Genomic DNA, 27,102 nt, shown 5'->3' on the forward strand with positions numbered 1-27,102 from the left:
GTAACCTACAGTGCATTGTCAGTTAAACTAGAAGTTAGTGTAAATTGAAATAACTGAATATTTTATGTTGATGTAATCTCAACTTACAAAAGTGATTCTATTGAACTTCAGAGTCATAAAGATATTCAGATAACTGTTTCTGGCTGTTTTCTGAATACGTAAGCACGCCAAACGGGCCTCAACCCCCCCCCAAAAAAACGTTGCAGCTATCCGCCATTTTCTCGTCATCCACCGGCTGCAGATTGACAGAGGAAAATCTTTGTGTATAAGATGGCATTTTTATTCTGCTGATTTCCTCAGAGGTTCTTTACGACCTCGCCCATCTGTGCCATTAGAGTTTGAAGAACTGATTTTGGTTTGGTCTCTTTGGAGCAACAAGTACCCTGTAGAGATGATTCCTTTTAAATGTAATCTAAAGAAGTTAAATTATTACATAAGCAAAGAGGATTACTAAATATATGAATCATAACAAAGTTAACTCACATGGAAATATATAATAAAGTTGATGTCATATGAAAAGTGCCCATCCAGTGAATAAATGATACATGTTTGAAAATCAGTAGGTCTCTGCACACTACTGCGGACACAATGTGCCCTCATGGTGTGCCTCTATAGCTCAAATGCCCACGTTGTTGTTTTGCCCCTGCCCCTCAAACAGCCCGAGTACGCCACTGGTGCAGTGATTAGCGCTGTTGCCTCACAGCTAGAAGGTAGCTGCTTTAATTCCAGTTCGGCCATGAATGAAATTGTTGATGACACAACTGTAGTTAAGTAAACTAAAGGATTAGAGTAACACGTAATTAAAGTTAAGTTAATTGGACTCAGACAGTTTATTTGTTTTGAATTAATACAAATTTATCTCAACTTATCTTCTCAAATTCTGTCAACTTCAAATTTAAAGGCAGCTCGGACACTAGCTTTACTTCATACAGCTATTATTTTACAGTGTATAAGGTAGTCAAAACATTAAAATACTTGAGTCAAGTAAAAGCACTTCACATTACAGTTAGTGATACACAGTAGTACTAACAGTAAGTAACTATATTAAGTCACTGCTGCCCACCAGGTGTGAAAGACTCACACCGTTGTCGTAGTAGACGTCTCACTCTCACGCGTGGTGACAATATGATATTATCAGTTGAGCAAGGTAGATAAAATAAAATAAAATAGCTACAAAATCACAAACATCTCCACAGCAGCATCAGGACCGATGTGGCCCCCTGCAGGCTCTGAGTGCAGCCGACTGGGCTCACTGGCCGCTCCATATGGACTCAATTAGAGGTCCTGGTATCCACTGCTGAGTTCAAGTGACCGTTAATGCCTGTTAATCGATGCAACTTTTCCTTATTAGTCTTGTTTTGACCTTTCAACAAGTTAACAGAGGCGCAGTAGGGATTTAAATGAGTTTCTGCTCACACTGCGCTGCCTTTATGAATAAATGAGAAGCAGTGTGTGTGTGTGTACCTGGAGCAGGAGAGCTGTACAGTAATTATTAAGGCTGGTTTCACTTCATAGACCTGCAGCAGTTTGTACTGTGGGAGAGGATGAGACTGAAACGGAAATCATTATAAGGACTTCTTGTGAAAGCAAAACACTTTTCTGTTGTGTTTCCTGACGCTGGCAAAGTGGAGTAATATCTCTTTCTTTGCTTTCATGTTGGGAATTCCAAACATCTCAGCTCATATCTGATGCGTTCGTGGTCGCACGGTTTGTGGCATGTTTTGCAAGAGGGAATGTGGGAATTTGAATCGTTCCAGATATGTCATCCATCTCGCGCGTATAAACTGTTTGGACAGCTCGAGCTGGACCGTATACACGCGCCAGCTGTGACATGAGTCCAGCCCTTTGTACCCAAACATCTGACTGTTTTTGTTTGGCTGTTCTGCGGGCCAACAGAGAGCGGGGATAATGAGATCTAAGCTTTTTGTCAGAGTGGCTCCATTTGTGGATGTTTTGATGTCTCTGCATTGTTTTTATTCGCCGCTTGGAGGCATTTTCATATTTCAAATTCTTCACGAACAAGCTCCTCTTTAATTTCTTTTGTCTTGTGCTAACTATACCTTAAACTGCAGCACATGTCCGTGTGATGGGAGAGTATTCCCCTCTAAGAAAGAGACGAATGCACTGCACAGCTGAGACAACCAGAGGAGGAGATGATACAGAACAGAAAAGATGATTTAAAAGGGTAAAAACTCTGAGACAGACCAATGAGCTGGGATGGGAAGAGCAGCAGAGCGATGTGACAGACAGGTAATGAGTGTGTGGTAATACACCTCCAGACCTTAATTGGTTTGAATGAGCGGGCTGGAGAGGCTCCTCCATCAGGCTGTGGATGAGCAGACTGTCAGGTGACAAGCCGCCGAGAGACGACTAATTGGTTCTCTCCTCCAGACACGGCTCCTGTCTCTCCGAGTGAAGGAAACCTGGGCTAGTCGGTGGGCCGAGTGGGTCGATACAAAAACCTGAAGCTTGTTTAGATGTGCTTGTTTAGAAAATGTGCTCAAACCATCAGCTGTACTGCTTCTTTGAAAGGGTTGCTGGGGGCAGATCCCAGCTGACATTGGCCATGAGGTGGGGTTTAAAAAAGGTTTAAAATCAGAACCTTCAAGCTGCGAGCAAACAGAGATAACCACTGCACAACTGTAACTCACTTATTTTCTTCTTAATTAACTAATATGTGCTCAGTGCTGACTGATTGATACGTTCTTGAAATACTGACAGAAGCTACAGTCCTCGATGCGGCGGCCCCAGGTTCGACTTTGCCGAGTGTCATCCCCCACTCATTCTTCCCGTTTCCGACACTATCCACTTCCCTCTCTCTCATTAAAGGCCAAAAAAGAAAGAAAACAGAGATACAGATAAAATTGAAGTGACAGTTGAGATGAAATGTCTAAAAGAAGTTGACATGACAGTTAAAGTAAAAAGACGGACAGAAGTGGAAGATGAAAGTGCTAGCTACCTCCAAAGCGAGAAGCGCTGTCTGTCAATGCCTCAAAAAGAAACATCTAAGTGTTTTCTGATCAGGCCTTCCATAAAAAGGACAAGATCTCTCTGTGCCTTCCAAAATCTTTTCAAATCACAGCTGAAACATCTGATTCATGATGAGACGAGCGCTGTCGCCTCACAGCTAGAAGGTTCCTGGTTAGGGCCTTTCTGTGCGGAGTTTGCATGTTCCCTCCAAAGACATGCTCGTTAGGTTCATTGGTGACTCTAAATTGAACAAACTCTGCTTCAATGACTCCGTAAAATGACACAAGTATAGATTAAAAAAACCTTTCAAATTATTACCCTGGAAAAAGCTGGAGCATTTCCTGAAAAAATTACCTCAATAATAATAATCCATCCATCTATACCACTTATCCTGGTCAGGGTCACGGGAGGCTGGAGCTGATCCCAGCTGTTAATAGGCAAGAGGCGGGGTACATCCTGGGCTGACCGCCAGTCAATCACAGCGCTGACACACAGAGACAGACAACCTTTCGCACTCACACCAAGGGCCAATTTCAGAGTCACCAACGAACCTAACGAGCATGCCTTTGGACTGTGGGAGCCGGAGTACCCGGAGGGAACTCACGCATGCACGGGGAGAACATGCAAACTCCACACAGGAAGGCCCCCAGCTGGGATTGGAACTAGGAACGTTGTAGTTGCGAGGCGACAGCGCTAACCGCTGCACCGCTGTGGCCATAATTATAATGAAGATTTAGACTTTAGACATGAGAACATGACTGTGCACGTCTAAAAATAGACGCATAAATAATTGCACAGTGTGTTTTTAACTGTAACCAGAGATGTAAGTATCTCTCACAGTGTTTACAGTGTTTCATCACACATTCAGTTGATTTATCTGATATCTGCTCTCACACTGCTGGTTAAGCACTCCCAGGGGAGGCAGCATATTGACGTCATTTGATTTCTCCAGCAGCCCGTGTGAGACGCTGACATCTCTGTTGAAACAAAGACTGTGACTTCAGGAGTGTCTCATGTTTGAAATGTACTCCTGGCATCGGAGGGCGTGGAGACATTGTTGCTGCCGTGCTGTATGATCCAAATGGAGTGGATGCAATCCTTTAATACTGCCGGTATCAGAGGATTACAGCAAGATTGTCTCTGCCTTACATATGCCTCTGTGTCACAATCAGGTATTAGCTTTCTTATACCCTCCACTTCAGCTGTCTGATTACACAGTCGGAGGGTGAAGGTCCCGGATTATCAACGACTGTAAGCCAACAGTGTATCAGAATCTTGGGTCCATACTGGAACGACCCATCTGCCGTACTTGGGTAGAGCGGGATCAGAGGGTGGGTGAGACCACCGCAGGGGGGCACAGTAAGCTTTATAAAAGGAGATATGGATGTTGGGTGGGGGATGGCAATGATGGGAGGGCGTGGACTGATCCCATGATAATCTGAGTCCCATCCCTCATCCTGGATGCTCGGAGCAGTAATCTAGTGCGGCCGCCACACGGAGAAGGCTCTGAGTGAAAGACAAAATGCAGAAGAAAGAAGCACAGGTATAGATCTCTCCCTCATGCTGAGCGCTGAGAACATGTTGCGGCCTAGCTGTATACCGTGGGAACTGCGTGGATCTAAGATGACTGAGGGTACAGCAGCGGTGCATCGCTTCTCATACCAGGGTAAGAAACGCAGCGATGCTCAGCACGCACCAGCTGCTGCCACCTCTGACCTCTGACCCCTGTGAGCGTCGTGCAGCTGCACTGCAGCAACTTTTGATTTATGAGGTTGTGTTTGTGCAGCCTTGTAATGAGATATGAATGGATACTCACACACCGTGCTATCATTTAACCTTGTGATCAGCAGTGTGTGTGCAGCTAATACTGAAGGCCTCTTTTCCATTGTGAGAGACAGTGTGTTTCTGTGTGTGTGTGTGTGTGTGTGTGTGTGTGTGTGTGTGTGTGTGTGTTTGTGCACGGGCGAATGCACATAATTGGATGATACATTTCAAATTAATTAAGTTGGCGTCACAGGGGGGCAAAGACGCATCATGAAACAGGAAGTGGAGGAGTGTGAATCATTATGCGGCGCTGCTCAGTGTACCAGCACAACAGTCTGACAATAGATGAGGAGTCTTCTGAGGCCTATTGGTTCCTTATTTGTATTGTTTTTGTGGTGTGATTTCTGTGGAACCAACAGCTTTTTAGTCATTCAATCCAGCGTTTAGCTAAACATACTCTGTCAATTATTCTGGTTCTGTCAGCCCTGTCATCATGAGCTCGCTAAATCTGTTTATTTTTTAAGTGTTTGGCTTTTCCAGTGTTCTGCCTTTCTCCTGCTCTGAATTAGGCTGTTTAGCTCGACTCCTGCTGATCCAACAGCAGACAGCTGCTCTGACATTTCTAGGCCAGGATCAGGTGTACTGATAAAGGAGGGTTACTTTAAGAAAAGACCAACCACCCACTGACTTCATTATTTCAGAGCACTTAGGTGTTAAAGAGACTCGCATAAAGAGCATTAGTGGTACAGTTATTCCTTTTTTTGAATGCTGACTTCTTACATCTGTCGATGTAGCTGTTAAAGTACAGTTTTTTTTGGCTTTTAGATATTTCAAAGCAAGATTGGCTTTGCAGTCAAAAGGTCTATTTCCCAGTTCCACTGAAAGATGAAGTTATATCTCTTCAAAGAAAAACCACCTTAACACTGCTGCCAACCATTATACATATATATCTTAGAAAATATTCTGTAATGTCCATACACTGTATAAAAGAATTGGACACAGCCACAGTGGCGCCTACCTAAGCCTTGAGTTTGGCATTTTTGCTGTCGCCATCTTGTTTTTTCGAACCAGAAGTGACCATATTTGGACGACTGGGTGGATATACATTTCTACTTCTCTATTGACCTGTCAATCACATGTAGCCACACCCCAAAGAAAACCCATTTTACTCTAAATGGAACCATAGTTTACAAAATCAGCATCATGCTGTATTGGAGAAGACTTGAATGTAGGTATTGAGAGCATAAACTCTTTACTAAGGTAATAAATCACCTGAGAGGTAGGGTTCATATAATCAGACATCTTTTAGTAGTGCTGTTGCCCCCTGCTGGCCATTAGGAATAATGCAGGTGTAACTTCCACGTTGGCTGCAGTTTTGAAACCATGAGACTATGTTCACTTCTTTTAAACAGTTTATGAAAGAGTCACATTGAATCTCTTTTCTAGCTTGTTATGACACCATTCCTTTCAAAACAAGGTTTGCAGAGGATGGCTCAAAATACTGAAGTAGCTCAGGGAGAATTTGAAAGACAATGGCACTCGCCACAACATTAAATAGTTTTTTGAAAATGTCTTCTTAACCATCTCTTTTGACGTTAAAAGAGGGAACCGTTTAGCTATCAGGGCAGCAGTGTTGAGCTTGAGCTCAGACTTTGTTGTGTAGTTCAATGACAGTTGGTAGTTGTGTGTGTGTGTGTGTGTGTTGACTTCTTGACTTTGATACCTTATATTAATAGTTTGATGGCTCCCCCCTTACACTCTGCTCAAATGGTGTATAAATCATTCTGTACTATTCAAACTACTTCCTCTGTCGTTCCTCAACATTTTCTTTGCAGAGGGGATTAAAGTTGAAGCCCAAAGGTTGCCGGCACAACTGTTACTTAGCAACCGTGGTCGGACGGAACGCCAAAGAGCAACAATGGTTGTAAAGTCTTCTGTTGTTTGCTCGTTTTGAAGTTGCCAGTTTCTTTCAGTGAATCTTAGAGAGGACATTTCAGGACTTTGTTGTTCGTAGGGTGTTTGTGGTAATGTAGGTTAATGTGTGACCTGTTAAATGAGCTTTGGTAAAACAGCATCTGATTAAACACTTGATTCAAATTTCAGACAACAGCACCACTGTCTCTTGTTTGCTGATAAAGGTCTCTTTATTTTGAGCTCAAACAAGATGATTTGGAGGTTAAATTAAAGAGTTTCTGCAGACGGACTTCAGCTGCAGGTTATACAGTAAACATCCTGGAGTTTGCTTTCTGATATGCTGCTCCATCCAACGGGAGCTTTCATCCAGGACATCCTCAGTATTGTCTGTGGACATTTGTAGTTTGAACTGTGGTAAAGGCTACATTTCACAATTTCACGTATGTTTTAGGCAGATTCTTATGTGCTATAGAGGCTCATAACCGAGTTTTACCAATGAGCAAGATATTTAGATTTTCTTTTTTACTAAAGTTTAAGTGCTCTTAGCTCTAAACATGTTAGTTATGATGGTTTTGAACTCTTCCGTCACATTATTGAACTTGTTTCATTTTAATTGTTCAGTCCCTCCAGGAAGTTGCGATTCAAGGAATTCACACAAATTCAGCCAATCCCCGCTACTTTTTCGCGACCCGGCCAATCTCAGCAACTTTACCTCAAAGTTGACTAAACAACTTATTTCCCCCACGAGCATTGACGTGTACATCACCAAATATTTATCTTCACAGGTCTGCAATGTTGTAAAAATATCAGAGAGTCTCTTTTACTGTGCCTTTAATATCTCCAGAACGCTGCACGGTAGACACTGTGAAGAAGACAGCTGAGCCGCTCTAACGAGGCTCCTGTGTGATCGTCTCTCTTTCATGAGCCTCTTGATCCGGCCTCAAACTACAGAGTCTTTAAAGAGACTCTATACGGTGACTCCATAATAGCAAATCCAATACTCAATGTCTTCTTGTAATTATTTATCCATGTTGAAAACTGTAAGCAGTTCACTGAGCCACTCCCTGGTGCCTTCAACTTTCCACCAACCAGAGGCTTTCTTACAAATGTGAGTCATATTGATCTCAGAGGGTGTTTGTACTGTGAGACAGTGATCACCGTCTCTTATCAGTGGTTTTATACAAGCGTAGCACCAGAAATAACAAGTAGAAATTACTATTTCATGGCATTATTTTGTTTAGTTTCATTCATTTTTTCCACATTTATTTGATACCCTGACACAAATTGACTGGAAGTGATGGCTTAAGGGTCTGTGTCCACTAACAGCTTTTTTGTGCTGGCAGCACCCATGACCTCAATTTCAGAGCGCTTCTCACTAGCAGTTACTGTTGCTAGGCTACAAAAGTTGTCTGGTGCCACTTCCGCTTCCCTTGGTAGTACATAAATATGATAGAAAGGAATCGTGTCCCGGCATTAGCTGCAGCTCTATACCTGCAAATTGTACCACCAAAAAAACGAAATAATTAGTTTCTCCTCTGCCGTTGATATCAGAAGCCCAGCCCCTTCTTGTGATAGGTCGGTGAGGAAGAAGTGACATTGACGAGCGAGGCGGTGTTCGAAAAGTTGAATTGTTTTCAACTGAGAGCGTAGCGACAAAAAACAGCTACTGAGGGTGTTTTTGCACTGAGGACACTGAGCGCTGAAAACGCTGAACTGCTTTGGTTTTGTATGCCAGCGCAAAAAATGCTGTTGGTGGACACAGGCCCTTATTGGAGCGTTTGTAGCTCATAGTGGATGTGTGATGTTACACAAAAAAGCCATCGCAACTTGCATTGGTACTTTTTTAAAGATCTGTTGCGAAATCAGGCCGCAACAATCACAGAAAACGACTGCGAAATCCTGGAGGGACTGATGCTTGACTTTACTCTTTGTGTGAGTGTGATTGTGAGCTCTTATGCTGGTTTTTATGCTGGTTTCTAAATTGTGAGGTTGTCGTACTAGGACTCTTGTTTCTTTCTGAGTATAATGTCTGAATTGAATGGGGATACTTATAAAGCTCCTTGGTAAATGTTATTATAACTTACAGAATAAATGGCTGAAAAAACACCCTAAATTTCACCAAAACAGATCCCTCCTCAAAAAGATACATTTATCTTGCGATGAGAGAGGGGCAGCACTGACCCATAAAATTACATTTCGTATTTCTCAGTGAGATATAAGTTATTTCCTTACGGCGGCTCAGACACATTTTCCTGTCTGTGAATTCTAAAGTAATCTTCTGCTCTTCACAAGACTAAGCACACCCTCCCCCGGACAAATCTCACACAGTAACTCTCACGTTAAATTGATCTCCGGTGTTGGAATAGCTGCTTTCTTTGGCTCTTCAAAGAGAAAAAATGGTTGTTGTACAAGGTTGGCCAGATGCTCCGGAGTGTCTTGGGAGGTCCGGATGCAGAAATGTGGTGCAAAAAGGAAACAAAATGGTGCCTGAAGAAACTGAGTGTTCATTAATTAACCAGACAACAACTGATGAAGCTCTCAAGTCAATCCAGCTCCGTCTCTGGAGAGAGCACCGCCTCGGGGAGACGCAGGAACTGAAAACTCTTCTTGTTTCAGAGTTTCTGATTTGATGACGATGCCACGCTGATAGCTTGCGAGTGTCGTGATGATTTGTTGAAATTGAGTGTTTAGTTTAGAAATACTTCTCTTTCATTTCTTGTACACTTTCTCATATTCTTCCTCCTCTTGCATTTTGATGATGCCGAAGTGTTCCTGACTTTATGCAGCCCTGCAGGGCGCCGGCAGTGTGCATCTCTGAGCCTCTCTGCTCTTATTACTGCAGTTACTCTCCTGGGAAGAAGCCCCAGCGGGACGAAGGAGGGGTGATCAGTGACGCAGAACCGACCGAGGAGGGGAGGCAGCAGAGGGGGGCATTAAAGGCGGAGGAAGAAACAGTGGCAGGAAGAGAGAGAGAAAATCTATCACTGCAGGAGTAACAGCAGAGGGACAGGAGAGGAATCTTAATAATCATGAGGACTAAAATCCTAAGAGAGGAAGAAGTAGATGAGTTGAGGGATTTGGGGGCTTTAAAACTTCCAGAAGAGGGTGATGGATGAAGGAGGATGCAGGAGGAGAGGCTGCTGGACTCTCCGCAGTGCTGGCAGCAGCGTACGAAAGGGCAGGGCGGATGAAGAGTCCACACACTGACATACGGAGAGAGAGTGCCTGCGTCGCTCTCAGCAGTTTCAACTCCTACAGCTAATGAGAAGGCATCAATCACGCAGCGGACCACTAAGCTAGCGGGCTATTGTCTGCACTTTTTGATGTACAGTATCACACAAAAGGTCGGCCTCCTGGACAGGTGGAGGAGGCTTTTGGACTGTTGCCCACTCGCCCTGTTTCCCATCAGTAATTATCGTTACAAGAAGGAGTGAGAGGAAGCGATAAATTGGATGAAAGGAGGGATGTTTGTAACGAGCTAACCGCTGTGAAAGACATCAGTGTAATGATAAAACAGCACAATGACTCTACAGAAACATTTTCTCCACATCTTATAAATGCATAATAATGAAACTCTGTTTTTTTCCCCCTAAAATTGATTTATCTGGGGTTTGAAAAGAAATCTTCCACACCAGCTTGCATCATGGCGTTGTCCTGACAGCTGCCTGGGAAGTTGTCTTCCACTGAGACTCGGTTTCATCACACTCCTTTCAACTCGGACATAAAAGTTTCACATTAGTCTGCTTCACTTTTCTTTACATTTACATCTCCCGGGAATGACCTGCACTGCTGTTAGTGAGAGTTAGCGTCATGTTCCAGCTGGCCTTTGTCCTTAATGAGGTTTCTGTTTCCAACAGTGCTATTGGCTAAAATATACATGCTAACATGTAGCTGGTGTTGGCTTTCTTGATGCATGTGTGAAGAAGTAAGACCCAGTTTGTGGTGTTTGTATGACATGTGCATGAAGCACTGTGGTTAAGTTAAAACTTAGCTGAGATGCTAATTAGCACTTCCACTGCCTTCCCACTAATTACAGTCTTATGTGGGCTGAAGTGCTGACAGAGAGGAGAGCGGGATTAGGTTTTAAATGTGGATTCTCTGCTGCAGGAGCTCGTCTCTTTGCTGCTTTACCGTCCGAGAGGAGTAAGTGGTCAAGCCTTTTCTCGAGATTGAGCTCGTGCAGGGACATTAGTCATTCAGAGCTGTGCACAGCGAAAAGCTGATTCAGGCTCTTATAGAACTGTAAGGTATTGCAAGAGGAAGGCAGTGACCTTAAAGGCTTCAGCATCTATTGTAACACTGGCTGCGAGTAGAAGTCACAGCATGGACAGCTTACTGGGTCATTTTTCATTTTCTGATTTTTTTTTTAACCATTACTGTAAAAATTGCCCCCACAATGGGCAATTCATCACCTCTGCAGAGGGAAGTAATTCTGTGTGATGTATTTCTTCCTGAAAGGATAACACAATGACTGTACTGTTTGTATTTCACACTTACATACATCCCTTATCTGTCAAAGCGTATTACATAATGCAAGTGTTGTCATGTGAGTAATGAGGAGTGGTGTGAAGGAGGACTGAAATAATGTCAGTTTTCCTAAAACCACTGCGGTGTTAAACTGACTGGTAACAGCTGTAAGCCCCAATGACAAGATGATGTACTTTGTGAACACAAGTAATGTGAGTTTATTTTTATAGTTTTTGGGGACTTTTTTGCTTTTATTAGATAGGACAGCTGAAGAGAGACAGGAAATGTGGGGAGTAGAGAGTGGGGGATGACATGCATCAAATGATCAGCAGACCGGGAGTCGATCCTGCGATCAGTGCGACGAGAAATCTGTACATGGAGCGCCTGCTCTACCACCTAAGCTAAACCAGCGCCCTACAAATAATGTGTTGCTTCAATTATCGTAGATATAAAGTATTTTGCACTCACTTAACTTGTTTTTATCAGCCTAACAGGCCTGCAAGTGAATGCTGAAAGCTCTCACCTTTCAGATGATTCCTCACACTCAGGACGCTGCTGTCAGGCCACCTTTCCTTTTCTTACATCGAAGTGTGGTTCTCAGATAAGTGAAGCACAGAGTTTTTATCTGTTCTTGAGCAGGATCTCAGGCTAAACACGCGAGAGTTTGCAGAATGAAGCCGCAAAAATCAGCTGACAAGATGTTACCGACTAGTGTTCATATGAATGTTTTCCTGGTATACTTTTCCTCTCTCTGCTCTGTCATGCTTTAGAAGGTTGACTAAACGATTACACACACACACACACACACACACACACACACACACACTCAATTAATCAGCATCTGAAAAGAACTAGTACATCGAAACCCTAGAGGAAAATCTGTCCATATTTAGAGTTAAAACAACATATCTAAGCTATGCTCAGACACAATCAAAAGTTAGCATCCAGCAACTTACTTGCTAATATTACACTTACCTAGAAATTGTCTTAAGGCTGTTAATTACAGTTTTTTAATGTTACAAGACACATAGGAAAGCCATAAATTCCTATCTAACGTAATGTTAGCAAGGAATCTACTTCTAAGCTAACGCTATGTCAGCTAGAAACGTAACATTCCTAGCTAATGTAATGTTAGCAAGAAATTGACTTCTTAGCTAAAGTTATGTTAGCGAGAAATGTAACATTCCTCGCTAACATAATGTTATTACTAGCTTACTTCTAAGCTTACATTAAGTAAGCTAGGAACATAACATTTGAAGCTAAAATGGTTTCGCTAGTAAGTGGCTGAATGCTGATCAACGGTAGCTTACCAAATATGTTCTTTTCCTCTCTCTGCTCTGTCAGGCTTTAGAAGGTTTACTAAACGATTAGAGAGAATAGTCCAATAATATATTTCTGGAGTCAGGAGGGCACACAATTCACGTTTCCACCATACCTCTTTACAGTACAATTGCAGGAGCCATAACTGATGTCTGCCGTCATGGCCAGAATCTCATTGGATGCACTTTGTTGAGGTCAGCATATTTAGGGTCATGTTTAATTGAAGTTTAAGCAACTTTAGTAACAACAGGACAGCAGCCTGAAAGAGCTCTCTGTCCATTGGAAATATGAAGCATCACTCTGCACAATGTCAAATCTGCGCATTTGGTTTTGAAAGCTTTGTATCCCTCAGTGTAAATGGTTAAGCATTGCTATATCCATGGCGGACAAGGTACTTAACATAAAGATAGTGTTGTTGACCCCAGAGGTTGTGCGAGATGTTTTCAAAGCCACTTGAGAAAGCACTTATTTGTGGATGAGTGGATTGAATGGGATTGCTAAATTAAGTGTGCAGCCATGTGTATGTGCTTTGCATGAACTAATATCCTTATATGTCTTTTTATAATGTGGAAAATCTGGAGTTAAATAAAGACAGCATCCAAGACAAGTTCCCCCCCGGGGAAAATCAAGTATGCTGAATGTGAATCAGACATTCATGTATTCACCACCCCTGCTGGGATAAAAATACAAGCTTGGGAGTTTTAATACCAACAAAGTCCTCTTCATGAATTGAATGTGTTTAATTAAAATTGCTTTACCTTATAAAGTAATTATTTATTTAGAATATTGTGTGCCACAATCTGCTAGTAATTTGTTCATTGTAAAAGGCTTTCTTCACATCACTTTGACACCCATAATTATTGTGTTTCTGCCAGTTTCATTACATTACAGCAGGAGTTACAATTTTGACTAATAACTCAACTTTGTTGTTGGTTCCAAGATTTCCTAATATTATGCTTGGTGCCAGGAGTACAGCATGGCTTTTGTGTTGTGTTTGCTTTTCCTCCTGCAATTAGCATCTGTAATAGACTGTTGTGGCAACTCTAGCAGGCAAGCACTATTTATAAACCAGAGCAAATATGTCACAGCACAGTAGCATCTTTTAAAATCAATAAAACCCGTCGCCATCTGATTTGACTGTTCTTTTAGCTCCAGCTGAGATATAGTTGCTAGGTTTGGTTTAAGCTTTGCTGTATTGAAATGTTGTACATCACAGGTGATATTGTATTCTGTTTGAGGAGTGTTAGCTGGCAGAGCTGACAGTGCGGGTTCCTGCGTGGGCGATTCAAATCCTTCCATCAGTAGCTGGCTTGTCTAAGCCCAGTGAACATGGTAGTCTTAGTTCTATTATTCACACCTTTACCCAGCTTTTCTCATGGTCAGCACTTCAAACTATGGCTCAAAGATGATACTATAGCAGCCCAAACAGAAAGTCGTTGTGCTCTGTGTGTTTCGCCCACCACCGAGCTATGTTGTGTTGTATTATTCGGCTTGATGAGTGGTGACGGTTTCCCCTGGAGAAGAGGCTCGCTCCCCCACTGGAGTCCTTCAGTCTTTCTTTATTTTATATATTCTCACACGCACACACACGCACACACACACATACTCAGTTAATCAGCATCTGAAAAGACCTTGTACACTGAAACCCTAGAGGAAAATCTGTCCAGATTTAGAGTTAAAACAACATATCTAAGCTATGCTCAGACAAAATCAAAAGTTAGCATCCAGCAACTTACTTTCTAATATTACACTTAACTAGAAATTGTCTTAAGGCTGTTAATTACAGTTTTTTAATGTTACAAGATACATAGGAAAGCCATAAATTCCTAGCTAACGTAATGTTAGCAAGGAATCTACTTCTAAGCTAACGCTATGTCAGCTAGAAACGTAACATTCCTAGCTAATGTAATGTTAGCAAGAAATTTACTTCTTAGCTAATGTTATGTTAGCTAGAAATGTAACATTGCTAGCTTACTTCTGAGCTTACATTATGTAAGCTAGAAACATAACATTTGAAGCTAAAATGGTTTAGCTAGTAAGTGGCTGAATGCTGATCAACGGTAGCTAACCAAATATGTTGTTTTCCTTTGAAATATGTCCCAATGTCCTTCTTTATTTTGATTATCAATTGACTTTTCACTTGCTGGTCAGAAAGTGTTGAAATGCTAACAATTGTCTGATACCCTATTTGTACCTGGAGCATTGCAGTACAGCTTTGTCACAGCATGAGAGCTTCCCACACTAAGCTAATGTCAGTAGAAAATTGCCGCTGTGTGAATACGGTGAGGTGGTTTTGGATCTGTTATTTGTAAGACTTCTTTATCTCAAAAACAAACTATTACTTCAGCCTTTGGTTGTGAATACTAAAGAAGAAAAGAATGCCTGGTTGAAAGCCTTCACAGCAATTTGCAACCAGGATTCCCTCTCTAGCTATCTTTAGAGTGAGGCAGAAGATGCCCATCCCAAACTCTGTCTTTGTCCTGCTGTCCAGAGAGAAGTGGTGTCCTTCTTGGATCCTGCAGAGGCAGCTGGGATGGGCGGGGTGGGACTGGCATCTGTGAATAGAGCGTTAATCAATTCCCAGGCCTAAAAGCGGATAGAGGTCAGCTAAACGTCTCACACTTTCCAAATGTCCCCACACACTTGGACAATATTAAAGAGCCATACCCGGCCTGCTGCTGCTGCCATCATCCCAGCTTTACCCAAAGAGCAGGAAAGGCGTTGGCACAAGGAGCTGGAGGAATTTTTCTAGTTGTGTTGGTGCTGGATTTCTTCCAGGCTGATTTTTCTACTTAATCTTCTCTTTAAATCCTCCCTCATCTAGCTTTCCTGGTCCGGCAAAGCCTCTGGACTCTGGCAGGGCAGATGATGCCCTGCGATGACCAGCTGTGACCCTCAGTATCAACCAGATGAGCTGTAATGTCTGTGTGTTTGTGTACACAAGCTCTCATCTGTGTGTTAGACGTTAATAGTGCGAGTCAGAGAGGGATTTTGTGTGTATCTTTGTGTGTTGTATTTGTGTGTTTATGTATGCTGGCAAATTTATGTCCATTGGGCATAAATTGTAGTTGGGAGGATGTTGCACCTTTATGACGTTTTAGAGTTGGCATAAAAATAACTTCTGTTTCTCCTGTAGCTTATATCCTTTAATTTAAAAGTGTGTGCAGTCTTCTATGCTTTTAACTCGGAAATATGTCACATTAATGTTGTATTATATTATATTATTTTCTGTCTGGTGTCCCTGTTGGACTCTTTCTAAGGACAAAACCAAACCTAGCTGTCTACACAAAGGAAAACAGCCAACGTAAAGTCATGAAATTGTTCCTAAACACTGCGGCAGAGGAACAGCTCGCGTCAGACTCTGGTTTAAACCAACTGAACCTTGAACTCGCTGTGGTGCTCATCGAGGATGCTGTGTTGGATTAAATACAGCAGCGCTGACAGTAGCTTACCCTGCAGGGTTACAGAAACATTTACTATCCAGGCCATAATGGATTGCACATTTTTCACTGCTGGAGCCACAATGATAGTGATTACAGATGCCTCATGGACTGCTTTGTCCGACGTCTACATCTACAAGGTAGCCAGCATGAAGGCTGATGGGATTGTTTTATAGTTGTACACAGATTGCTTATCCTTAAGCTGTAGTCTCTTACTATTCCAGTTTTCCAGGACATCCCCCCACTGCGATTATGTATCAGCCGCTGTAGATCATCATACCAGTCTTATGGGAAGATTCATAACGGCATCAACCAATAGTGACCCTGAGGTTAGCATCATCCCACAACCTTGTTTTCCTGATGGTATTGTTATGAATAATCATCTGAAGTAGTTTCTGCTCTCACGAGCCCTTCAGCTGTTTTAGCTGCGGCAAATCGACATGGCTCAGTTTAATCACAGAGACGAGCAGATACTGTTTAGAGCAGGTGTGGTGTGTGATACTGAATTAATGACTCAAATGATACTCAGTCAAAAAGGCTCCTGTCTACATGTCTACTTATACTGAATACTGTGCAAAATTGACACGCCTGTGCTTATAACTCCAAATGAATCATTTCATTGAACTGTGAGCGCAGTTTTCTGCTTTATTATCTATAATAGGAAGGGTCTTTTTTTGTTTTTATTATAGTCATCCTGAGTCAATACAGGTAATAGTTACATAAATTCCTAAGTTCCTAAGGTGCCGGTTTCAGCTCAGCGGTTAAATCACGCAGACCACGTACATTGTCCTCAATGCGGCGGCCCCGGGTTCAACTCCCACACGTAGCCCTTTGCCGTGTGTCATCCCAACTCTTCTCCCCTGTTTCTGAAATTATCCACTCTCCTCCCACTATCAATAAAGGCATAAAAGGCCAAAAAAATATGTATATTTGGGACGTATAAGCACTTTTAAGTCACGAGGAGGGTTAAAATAAAACACAAATTCATTGGTATGTCACGGTTGACAAAGAAACACAACCTATCACCACTCACCCCCCATAACATTTCCAAACAGTCCCTTATGAATAGAATAACCAAATGTCAATGTCAGGTTTATTCTTATCCTGAAAATAAAAATAATTGAGGAATCACTAAACTTTATTACAATCCATAATTGCTATAAAACTATACAGCAACAGCCACAGTGGCCTAATCCATCCTGAGATATAAAATAAATAACATCCCTCTAAACAGCAGTATTTATATCACCACCATTAGAGCCTTTAATAGAAATTTAACAACACTGAACAGGACTTTGTGAGGTTTGTGACTATCAGAATGCTCCACCTCTATACACGCTGCTTTTTAAAATCCTTCCTTCATTTTGTCCTTTCACACAGAAATCATTAGAGAGGGAGAAATGCAACAAAACTGCAGACGGCACCGGTAACCCTGGACACTCATCTTCTCAAGCATTTTCTCCTCATTGATGTAATGGATGTGTCCCTGAAGGCTTTTTTTTTGCACGTTTCCTCGGGGCAGGCTGCTGTTGTGCTCTTAACGGCGGCACACAGACAGCATCCAGAGGCTATGGATCACAGCAGCAGCCTTGGAGAGGCCTTTCAGGCTTAATGTTGTGTGAGCGCTGGGAGTATTGATTCACTGTGTCACCTATGATTATAAACACAGATTAATAGACAGTAAGTTTTCCGCCCCAGGCAGGGTGAAATGTTGGAGGAATGACATTTTGCCGCAGTGTTTGGCTCCATGTTTGGGTTGTATAATAGAGATGTGACAGCTCGACCTTCGATATATAGCATAAAGTTTCACTTACAATCTGTCCCCGAGGAGGAATTTATCTGTTGCTTTTCCTGTGGAGTGAAGAGTGTGTTGAATACTAAGTCAGCTATCCCCAAAGTATTTCACGGCTGTTCTTAAATAAGTATTTGACATGTTTACAGGCTTTTTTTATGGTGGCTTTGATTTGTCATTTTTTGGTTTTATACAATATTTTGTTTGCAGTTTTATGATTTATTGTCTCGCTACATCATAAAGAAGATGTATGTACATTCATTGTTTCCATCTGGTTCAAACACTCTCAGTGATGCCTACCAGAGAAGATGCAAAGTGCTGTTGGAGTGCCGTGTCAGCTATCTGTGTGATGGGATTTGAACGAGCCTCGTGTGTCCATGCCTGATAATACCAGAAGTGACCTGTGAGCGTCGGGGTCCGACATGAGCAGCCTGCCTTTTTTAAACATCAAATATATCTAAGGCGAACTCAATCCCGGTGTCTTATGTAACCAGGCGAGGTTCTCTGCCTTTGTCTTGTGCCAAAAGGTTAGAAACCCAAAAGGCTTCACATCATTTAGCTTTGTTAATTCATTCTCTGTCGGCGCTGCTGTGAAATTCCATTTAGATAGTCTTTCAAATGTCTTCCCACATTATGCCGTGCCAATTTAAATGCATGAGAGGAAATAATAGAAATTTGAACACCATGGTTATTGTCACCCCAATGGGGAATAATTAGTGTACCACAAAAAATGGTTCAATTCTTCAGGGCTCTATATTTTTGGGTTATGACAGCCTGTTCTCTGCAAGACATCCCAACTCCTTTTTTTTTTTTTTTTTTTTACATGGCAGCCATATTTCTCTAATATCACGCTCAGGGTGGGAAGCAAATGCTGTTATAATGTCGTACTAATGCGTTCCAGGTTTTAAGTCATATAGACTTAAAAATCATTTTCATTTCATGCTTCCTGTTTGTTTAGAAACAGAAAAAAATATTTTTGGCCATATTACAAGTTAAACCAACATATGTTTGATAAACTGTTAGCTGATGTCAGAACACAGCTAGCTTTAGCACACAGCCATTTCTTAGCTAATGTTAATGTCAGCTAGTAAGTGGCTGAATGCTAACATTTTATAGTGTTATTTGATACAAAAGGAAGGTGTAACATTAAATTCCTACTGCAAAGTTAGCTAGGTTTGCTAATGTCAGCTAATGTTAGCTAGGTAGTAGAGATAGACCGATATGTTTTTTTCAGGGCTGATACCGATTATTAGTTGTCAAGGAGGCAGATAACCGATATTTGGAGCCGATATTCATTTGCAGTAAAAGTGAAAATATTGGCGTCAAAATTTTGAATAATACAAACTCCAACACTTAACTTTCTTTAAATGCCTTTAAGCATATGTTTATTAAACAAACAAACAAAAAGCGCAGGAAGTTCCCAGGGTCAGCAGCAGATCTTATAAAGTTAACTGAAAATTTAAATAAATGAATAAATAACTCCCTAAAGTTTTATAAAGTAAATAAACAAAGTTAAATACAATTAGCAAAGAAATGAACTTTTTCTCCTCTCCGCCGTGTGTGTGAGCACTCTGCATGCACAGCTTTCACTGCTGATTGGCTGTTACCCGTGCCATGGCTCTGCGTGGAACCAATCAGTGCTGTGGGTGGGACAATGCTGGAGACAGAGTAGTGACTGCAGACAGAGAGGCGCGGCTGCATCAGAGCCAAAATAACCCAGTTTTAAATTGATCTCTTATCAGCCATCGGATAAAAATGTGTCAAAATGCCGAATATCGGCCCGGCCAATAATCGGTCTATCCCTACTAGGTAGTAGTTGGATGCTAACATTTACTGTTGCCTGATAGCTAAAGGTTGTCAAATATGTACTTTTACCTTGAAATATGGCCGAATGTCCCTCCAGATTTTTGTCATTGTAGTTGCTGATCCACCTGGAAGAAGTGAAATGATACAAATTGTCAGACTCTCTGTGTTTAACGTACTTAAAAACCAGGAACACAGCAGTTCGACATTATAACAGCATTTAAGCTTCCCACCCTGCGTGTGTTGTTCGAGGAAAATGGCCACCACGCGAGTATGGATAATTCCTTGCCACTTATGTTGAATTGCTCCCCACAACCCTCAATCAATGCCACCCCCTGCCCCTAAAAAATACCAAAAACCTTTAATTTGTGAAAATATGTGGAAACAATGAACACTATGGTAACTCTTTGTTTGGCTAGGGCTTCTCTGATAGCCAATCACCTCTCAATGTGGCAAATCTAGCCTACACACATTTAAGTCCTGGTAATTACAGCGCGTCTCCAGCCAGTGTCATTTATTGTAAATGTTACCTACACTGGCTTGTCTCAGTCTCTCTGAATGATACAACACAAATGGCCGTGTTGTTGTGCTCAGCAGGGCTGGATTTCAAGGCGGTGTGACTCCACAGTAGCATGGTGATGGCTGATACATGGATGAATGTGTCTGCCGCCTGCATGACGGACTGAATGCCAGTGTAATTAAAGGTTGGCTGAGGGTGGGCAATAATGAGCTGTCTGCACACCGATGATAGTTACCTCCTATTTCCGCTTGAATTCCCACTCTGACTCCCACTGGGTGGTTGTCTCCTCTTTCCATCATGTAGCCAAACATGTCGTCTGCATCCCTCTGCTGAGACTTAGGAAGGGAAGTTGTGTCAGATGTTTGATTAGCCCCTCTGACTTCCTACCGCACTTGGGGGTGTTTCTGCGGTCACACACACTCTACACAGAATATTCTCATTAATAACTGGTGGGTGTTTTCCCTTGTGATGCTGTCAGGGCTGTGTTTTTCCCCTGTCGCTCGCAAGGAAGTCTCTTTAAGTTCTAAGGGATTAATAATAACACTTTGCAGCCCAAATGAATTAAAAGATAGTCTTCTTGTAAATGATTTATCGTGTTCTCTCTTTGGTGGAACGTACCAACCACCATCAGGAATAAACTTACTTTTAATAGTTTTCAGTTTACTAAGATCTCATCTGTCAGTGCATCTACCTGTAGGTGTGTCACTGGGTGTCCATCTTTGGTAGAGATGAGCCTTTTGAAGTAGACGTTTACATTTAGTGGAGTTGTCCATCAGACAAGACAGTATAAATATAGAAATACAAAGTGACCTTATTTTGAAGGCAGTCCCTTTTGATAGATATTCCCATCTGACAGAATGGGACACATCAATTTGAAACACATTTATTTCACTGGTAGCTTGTCCTGAGAGAGCAGCTCACAATATCAGACCACTGGCTCAGCTGTCAGTCAAACACAACCAACAGCTTCTGGGTTAAAGGGACACTTACATATACATCAGCGCAAACATTTTTTTCTTCAGTTCAGTTGCTTGTGCTTTCATTCTGCCTCGTTTGAGACCAAAAAGGTCACAAACCTGTGCAGCTTGGCCTCATCATTTCCATAACCTTTGACCTCTCACAGCAGAGGTTCAACCAGACAGATATACGGCCCAGTTCCCAGGATACGACTCTCTGGAGCACATCGGCATACTTTACAGCCCTGACACAGACACAATGACGGGCTGTTTTCCCCTTGAAATACAGTGGACCTAATCAAAAGCACTCTTGGGAATGTGAGGTCATTGAGCAGTTCAAAGTATGTTGAAGCACCAAGCTGAAAGATGTTTGTATAAAGCCATCCACTATATTCTCACAGCAGCCATTTTTCACTCACTATCACCTTCAGGGTGGGAAGTTGAAATGAACTTATCAGGAATCTTGTCAGGAATTTGGCAAATCTTTATCACTGCTTCTCAGTCATCAGCACTGGAAAAAAAACACAATTTGATGACTTGGCTACTGTAAGATAACAGCTAATTTTACCATTTAGCCACTTCCTAGCTTAAATTACCAATAGTGTTACACACAACAGGATATGTAATTTGAAGCTATTGGTAAAGTTAGCCAAGAAAGTTAGCTAAGAAGTGATTGTGTGCTAAAGTTAGCTGCTGTCTATCAGTAGCCGATAAGTTATCAAATATGTTGTTTTAACTTGTAATATGGCCTCGGTGTCCCTCCAGATTTTCACAAGCTATTGGTAAAGTTAGCCAAGAAAGTTAGCTAAGAAGTGATTGTATGCTAAAGTTAGCTGCTGTCTATCAGTATCCGATAAGTTATCAAGTAGCCTACGTTGTTTTAACTTGAATATGGTCACAATGTCCCTCCAGATTTTCACAAGCTATTGGTAAAGTTAGCTAAGAAAGTTAGCTAAGAAGTGATTGTATGCTAAAGTTAGCTGCTGTCTATCAGTAGCCGATAAGTTATCAAGTAGCCTACGTTGTTTTAACTTGAACATGGTCACAATGTCCCTCCAGATTTTCACAAGCTATTGGTAAAGTTAATTAAGAAAGTTAGCTAAGAAGTGGTTGAATGCTAACATCAGCTGCTGTCTATCAGTAGCTGATAAGTTATCATATATGATGTTTTAGCTTGAATATGGTCACACTGTCCCTTCAGATTTTCAATATCTAATATCTCTTCAGTTGCTGATCAACTGAGAAACAGTGAAATGAAAAGATTTGTCAATGATAAAGATTTGTCAGATTTTCTAAGTTTAAACAAGTTGGAACCTGAAACTCAGAAGTAAATTTTAGCTTCCCACCCTGAGGGTGATGTCAAAGAAAAATTGGCCGCTGTGTGAACAGATGGAGAGCGCACAGATAACAAAATGCACAGGTACATTGTTCACTTGAAATTTGAAATGTTGCTCATTTAACAGTGACGACATTCTGCACTCAGCAGAACCAGTACATTTGTTTCAGCCGCACATTAATGTATTGACGTAATTTTTAAGTGTAAAAAGCGTCAACACCTTCAACTACCTGCTGGAATAGATTGTCTCTTGGCCTTGCTGCCAGCAGCCCCATCCTCTCTGTCTCACTTCCTCTCATTACTGTTGGCGCTAAGTAAAGCAGCCTTAGAGCGGCCGGGCATGAGCCGGCTTGCTGTCCAATCTCCATATTAAAGCCTGCGGAAAAGGTCAGCTTAACAACACCTAAACAGTTATCGACAGGTCAGGAGGACGGAGGAGGAGAGAAGGGAGGAGAAGGTCAGTAATCTAGATAAATACCAGACGGTCACGAAATTGAAAGTGCCAAAATGTGCAGATTAGGAGGGAGGCTGAGATCATTGTTGAGGGAGAGCGGCTGCTGCTCAGAAGCCACCTGAGGGGAGATGCCAATTTCTGACGACGTTCGTGGTTGAACCAGAAAACATGTTTGATTTAAACATTTGCACGTTTCCAGGATGAGCTGTCACACCTCTATCTGGCATGAAATCCGACATTTAGACCCTCAGAGGGATGTATAAGATCAGCAGAATCACTCTCAGTTTGAAGATTTCCGATCTGAAGCGCTCTTCAACAGGAAATCCTGCTATCTGCTTCAAAAACCAATCCCTGGCCTCTCCAATAATCACGGCCATATTTTGTAGCATTTCCTTTACACATGAAGGTGAGACATATGAAAGAAGAGGTGGAGGAAAAGCATTGGACTGATGGACCTTGATGATTTTAACAGATATATATGTGCTCCCTCATCCCATTTTCCTCTTGAACTCTGGAGATATTAGAGCGAGAGAAGAGAACATGTTGAATAGATGAGCCCCAGTCACTGCAGCTTAATTGAAGCCCTTGATAAATGTCATTAGCTGAATGTATAGAGCAGAGAAATGGGTCAGTGGAGTGCAGTGGGATCATGTGAATGGATTGATTTTATTTGAGGGAAGAAGAGACTGAAGAAAATGGAAAAGTTGAAGATGAAAAACATTAAAAAATGGCATAAAGGAGTAAAAAGGGAGCAGAATATTATTAATAATGAAGCAAATATCATTTCATTACTAACACAATGTGTGTGTGTTGTTATTTTATTTTGAAATTTCGATCACATCTGCACTGATTTGTCCGACAGATTCTTATTTGCGGCGTGTCTGAAAGGAGTGTCTGCTGAACTGACATCATGTCAGAATAAATCACCTGATTTCACAGTCCTGCTGCAGCTCGCACGGCCCCAGTGTTCTTAAGATCCCAACGTATTAAACAACCTGTCTGTGTGATTAAATGAGGAGTTTAGATGAGAGAATAAGCATGTTTTAAACTTCCACTTCTCTCCCCCTGCAGATCCATCAGTGCATCACAGACAGAAGACAATGGTGACAGACATGTGCTACCCGACAGAGATATCCAGCCTCATGGACTTTGGCACTCCAGACTGCTCGCTAGGCAAAGGTACGGGATGTTCATGTTGCCTTGGTGACAGCAGGAAGTGTGCACGGTGATTTATCCTGGCAGTTAAAAGACACAGAGCTGTCAGCTTGACTGGGAGGTTCACACTGGAGCAGAGGTCTGCGCAGGCTGAGCGTGTGAGGAAAATCAGATAGCAGCTCTTGGTATCCGGTCATGAGGGCTTGACAGTTCACTGCAGGCTAAATGACAAGTTTTGTCACCCAGTACAGCAGACAGCAGGGGGGCTTTTATAAGAAAAGTTATAAGTTGGTTATAAGTTTAATAATTGTTGTATACTAAATGTAAAGACGGGGAATTATTGCATCACTGCAAGGCCTCTTATTTTCTCCAATCAGCTTTATCAAGGTTAAGAAATACAGGGCGCTATCTTACACCCTGTGCAGTGCAAGTGTTACTGCTACTGTCTGCCTGATGCAGTTGTCCTTTCCCCCTCCAGTGCCCCCGTTGTGTAAAGAACGAAGGACTTGCGCCCAACTTTGCACCCTAGGTGTATTAGTTTTAAAATGACGTTGGGTCAGGTGCAACTGTGCTACCTACCAACCTGCTCTAAATTCAATGGTGCGGTATTTTCCTGCATTAGTAAGATAGTAAGGTTCACAACACTTGTTACACACACAGGGACACACCGCTGCGCTCCTGCTCCTCCTTTAAATATGAGTGCATTTTGATACAGCAGTGCGCCTGGCTTTTAAAGGGAATGAGAGATGACGCTCTGACTTTGATTCATGTTACGCTCCAAAAAGCGTGCCAATGAATAATCAAGACACTTGCACATTGCGCCTTACTTTGTGCGATGATTGTGCTCAGATTAACATGCAAATTGTGGTTGGACAGGCACTAAATACACTTGCGCCCTGCACTTTAGACCATGCGCGTTAGATCGTTTAAAGTGGCCTAAAGTGTTTCACAGAGCGGCCTGTGATTGTTCAGGATAATAATATCTTTCAGTCTCTCTTGTGTGGTAATCAAACGACCGGCCTGTAACAATACCTACAAGAGTTATTGATCTTAACGTGTATTGATCCCTTGTGTAATGTTGCTTGATCTATGAGCCTTATGTCCATCTCTTTTTTTCTTGTCATTATGACTGCTGTTATTCTCTTTTATTCTCTCACTGATAACACACCAGAGAGTGTGCGTCGTAATTGTTATTCCAATCTCTCAGCCTCTCGTATATGACAGAGCGGCTCAGCGGCTATTAGACAAGCCTCACGTCATTTTCATCAACAATGTGCAGCGACAGTGGTGACCTCAGTCACTCATTCTCCTCCTTCCCTCTCTCAGAGCCCATCACTTCTGCTTTCAGTCACCCTTCCTCTCTCTCTTTTTTTTTTTTCCATCTCCTCTTCCCTCTCAGGGCTAGCTAATATTTTAATGCTGCTCCGTCCCGGCCCTCTATCAACACTCCCCAGCACTGATAATGCAGACTGACAGGTCAACCGTGTGCAGCTGAGAGAAGCGAGCGCAGCACAGCGGAGGAGAGTGGAGGGTAGAAAAAAAAAAGAAGGCTTTTAGGATTCCTTCTGGCTTTAATGTGAGCAAAGCAAATGAATGACATAGTGATACAGGGAGTAAAGCCGAAGAATAAGGACACTGAGGAGTGGAAAATTTCAGACTGAAGAACCGTCAGGTTAAAAGCAGCGCTGAGAAAAAGATTCAGTGTAGCTGAGAGGCAGGCTACAGCGTGACCTTGGAATTATGAAGAGCTGCATTTGGTCAAAATTTTCTTATTCATGGAGCATGATGTAGCTCTTCAGGCAAGTCAGATAGTTCATTTTGGATATAAGTGGGACTGATTAGCTGAAGTTTTGGCTCTGTGAGTTAATAAAGCTACATTTATAGCTAAAAAAACATGCACGCATTACTTTCTAATGAAGTGTTAATCCGCTACAGAGGAGTTATTGTTTGATTTGTTTGTCTCAGCCTGGATCAGTCAGAGAGAAACGAGTCTGACAGTAATCCTTGAGGTGTCAGTGTGTGATGGACAGATCCATTGCCTCATGTGACAAGTATCTGGTTAGGGCGCTTCTGATCTGTGGAGGGAGCTAAAACACTGAGCGTCACCCTCTGACAGGCAGCACAAATGGCACGCTCGCTCTGAACTGCTTTCACATCTTTAAATGCAAGAGGTTTCACTCGCCTTTCTCTGGGCACACAGCGCGTTATGCTCACTGTTGTGTTTTAGTATGCTAGTTGTGTCACTCCGTTGCTCATAAACTAAAAAAATCCATTATAGTTTATATGCAGCGGAGGTCTGCGGGCTGAATTAATTCAGCTGCGTCTGTTTTTCCTCTTACCACCTGTACCTGCCTGAGGGTGTCAGACCTAAAGAGCCCTGCGAGGGAAACTGGACCAGCCTCAACCTTATTTGCTCTGTAACTGTGTCCACACGCACATCTGAATTCCCAACCCGACTGTCCTAACTCCAGGCAGAAGAGAGGTTAAAGATAACACAGGAGAGCTCTTATTAATAACCCAATATCACTGTGTTGAGCTAAGTTTGGACACAAGCGTGAACTCGATATCAGTTTTCTTTCCTGATCCATTATTTGAGGCGTTTATATTAAAGTTTAAACTTGCAGCATTTTTATTCAGAGCTTATATTCCTGCCTCCTCTGGCCAAAACACGCGCTCACATCCAGGAAGCGACTAATGCAAACTCGTGTCGGCTACAAAGGCAGTGCAGGGCTCACAGGGAGGGCACAGCTTTTAAACAGAGGGCGACATTGTTCTCTGTTCGGCATAATTGCGGTGGCTAGCCTCTGCTAGCTCTCGGCCATCAGGTGGAGTGAGAGCTCCACTGACTCACCTGCTGCATTACCTGAGGCCTGAGGTGCAGCTTGTCTTCCCCTCCCCCTCCTCCTTGTCTGTTCACTAGCTGGTGAAAAGCAGGAGTGGGCGTGGGGTGAAAGTTGTCCTAGCTGCTGCAGGGCGTGTCACTAAACAGGTACACAGAAAGCGGGAGAGAATGAGAGGAACATAGAGAGGGAAGAGAGAGAGAGAGTTAAGGAGCAGGAAATGTAGCCGAGTGACTCTCTGGGGACGACTTCCTGGTAACCTGTCTGGGTGGAGCCTCGGCGAGCAGGGCTGGGAGCGGCTGGCCGTGCTGCTGCATTCAGTGTGTTGGTTTGAAAGGTGTGTGCACTGGTCTGTACGTCTGCACATGTGT

At 42.4% G+C, this 27,102-nt stretch overlaps 1 protein-coding gene across 2 annotated transcripts in view; it reads left to right on the plus strand.

Annotated features, from left to right (window-relative positions):
• Window positions 1-27,102, plus strand: part of kaznb (kazrin, periplakin interacting protein b) — a 127,522-nt gene that overhangs the window by 70,377 nt on the left and 30,043 nt on the right. For both annotated transcript variants that reach the window (XM_069678739.1, XM_069678740.1), the window contains exon 4: window positions 23,808-23,915. In XM_069678739.1, coding sequence (XP_069534840.1) covers window positions 23,808-23,915 — 108 coding nt within the window. The remainder of the gene's footprint in view (window positions 1-23,807; window positions 23,916-27,102) is intronic.

The sequence above is a fragment of the Semicossyphus pulcher genome, unplaced genomic scaffold, assembly GCF_022749685.1.
Source record: "Semicossyphus pulcher isolate SPU_LCO1_2020_fin unplaced genomic scaffold, fSemPul1.0.p SCAF_3, whole genome shotgun sequence".
Taxonomy (NCBI): Eukaryota; Metazoa; Chordata; class Actinopteri; order Labriformes; family Labridae; genus Semicossyphus; species Semicossyphus pulcher.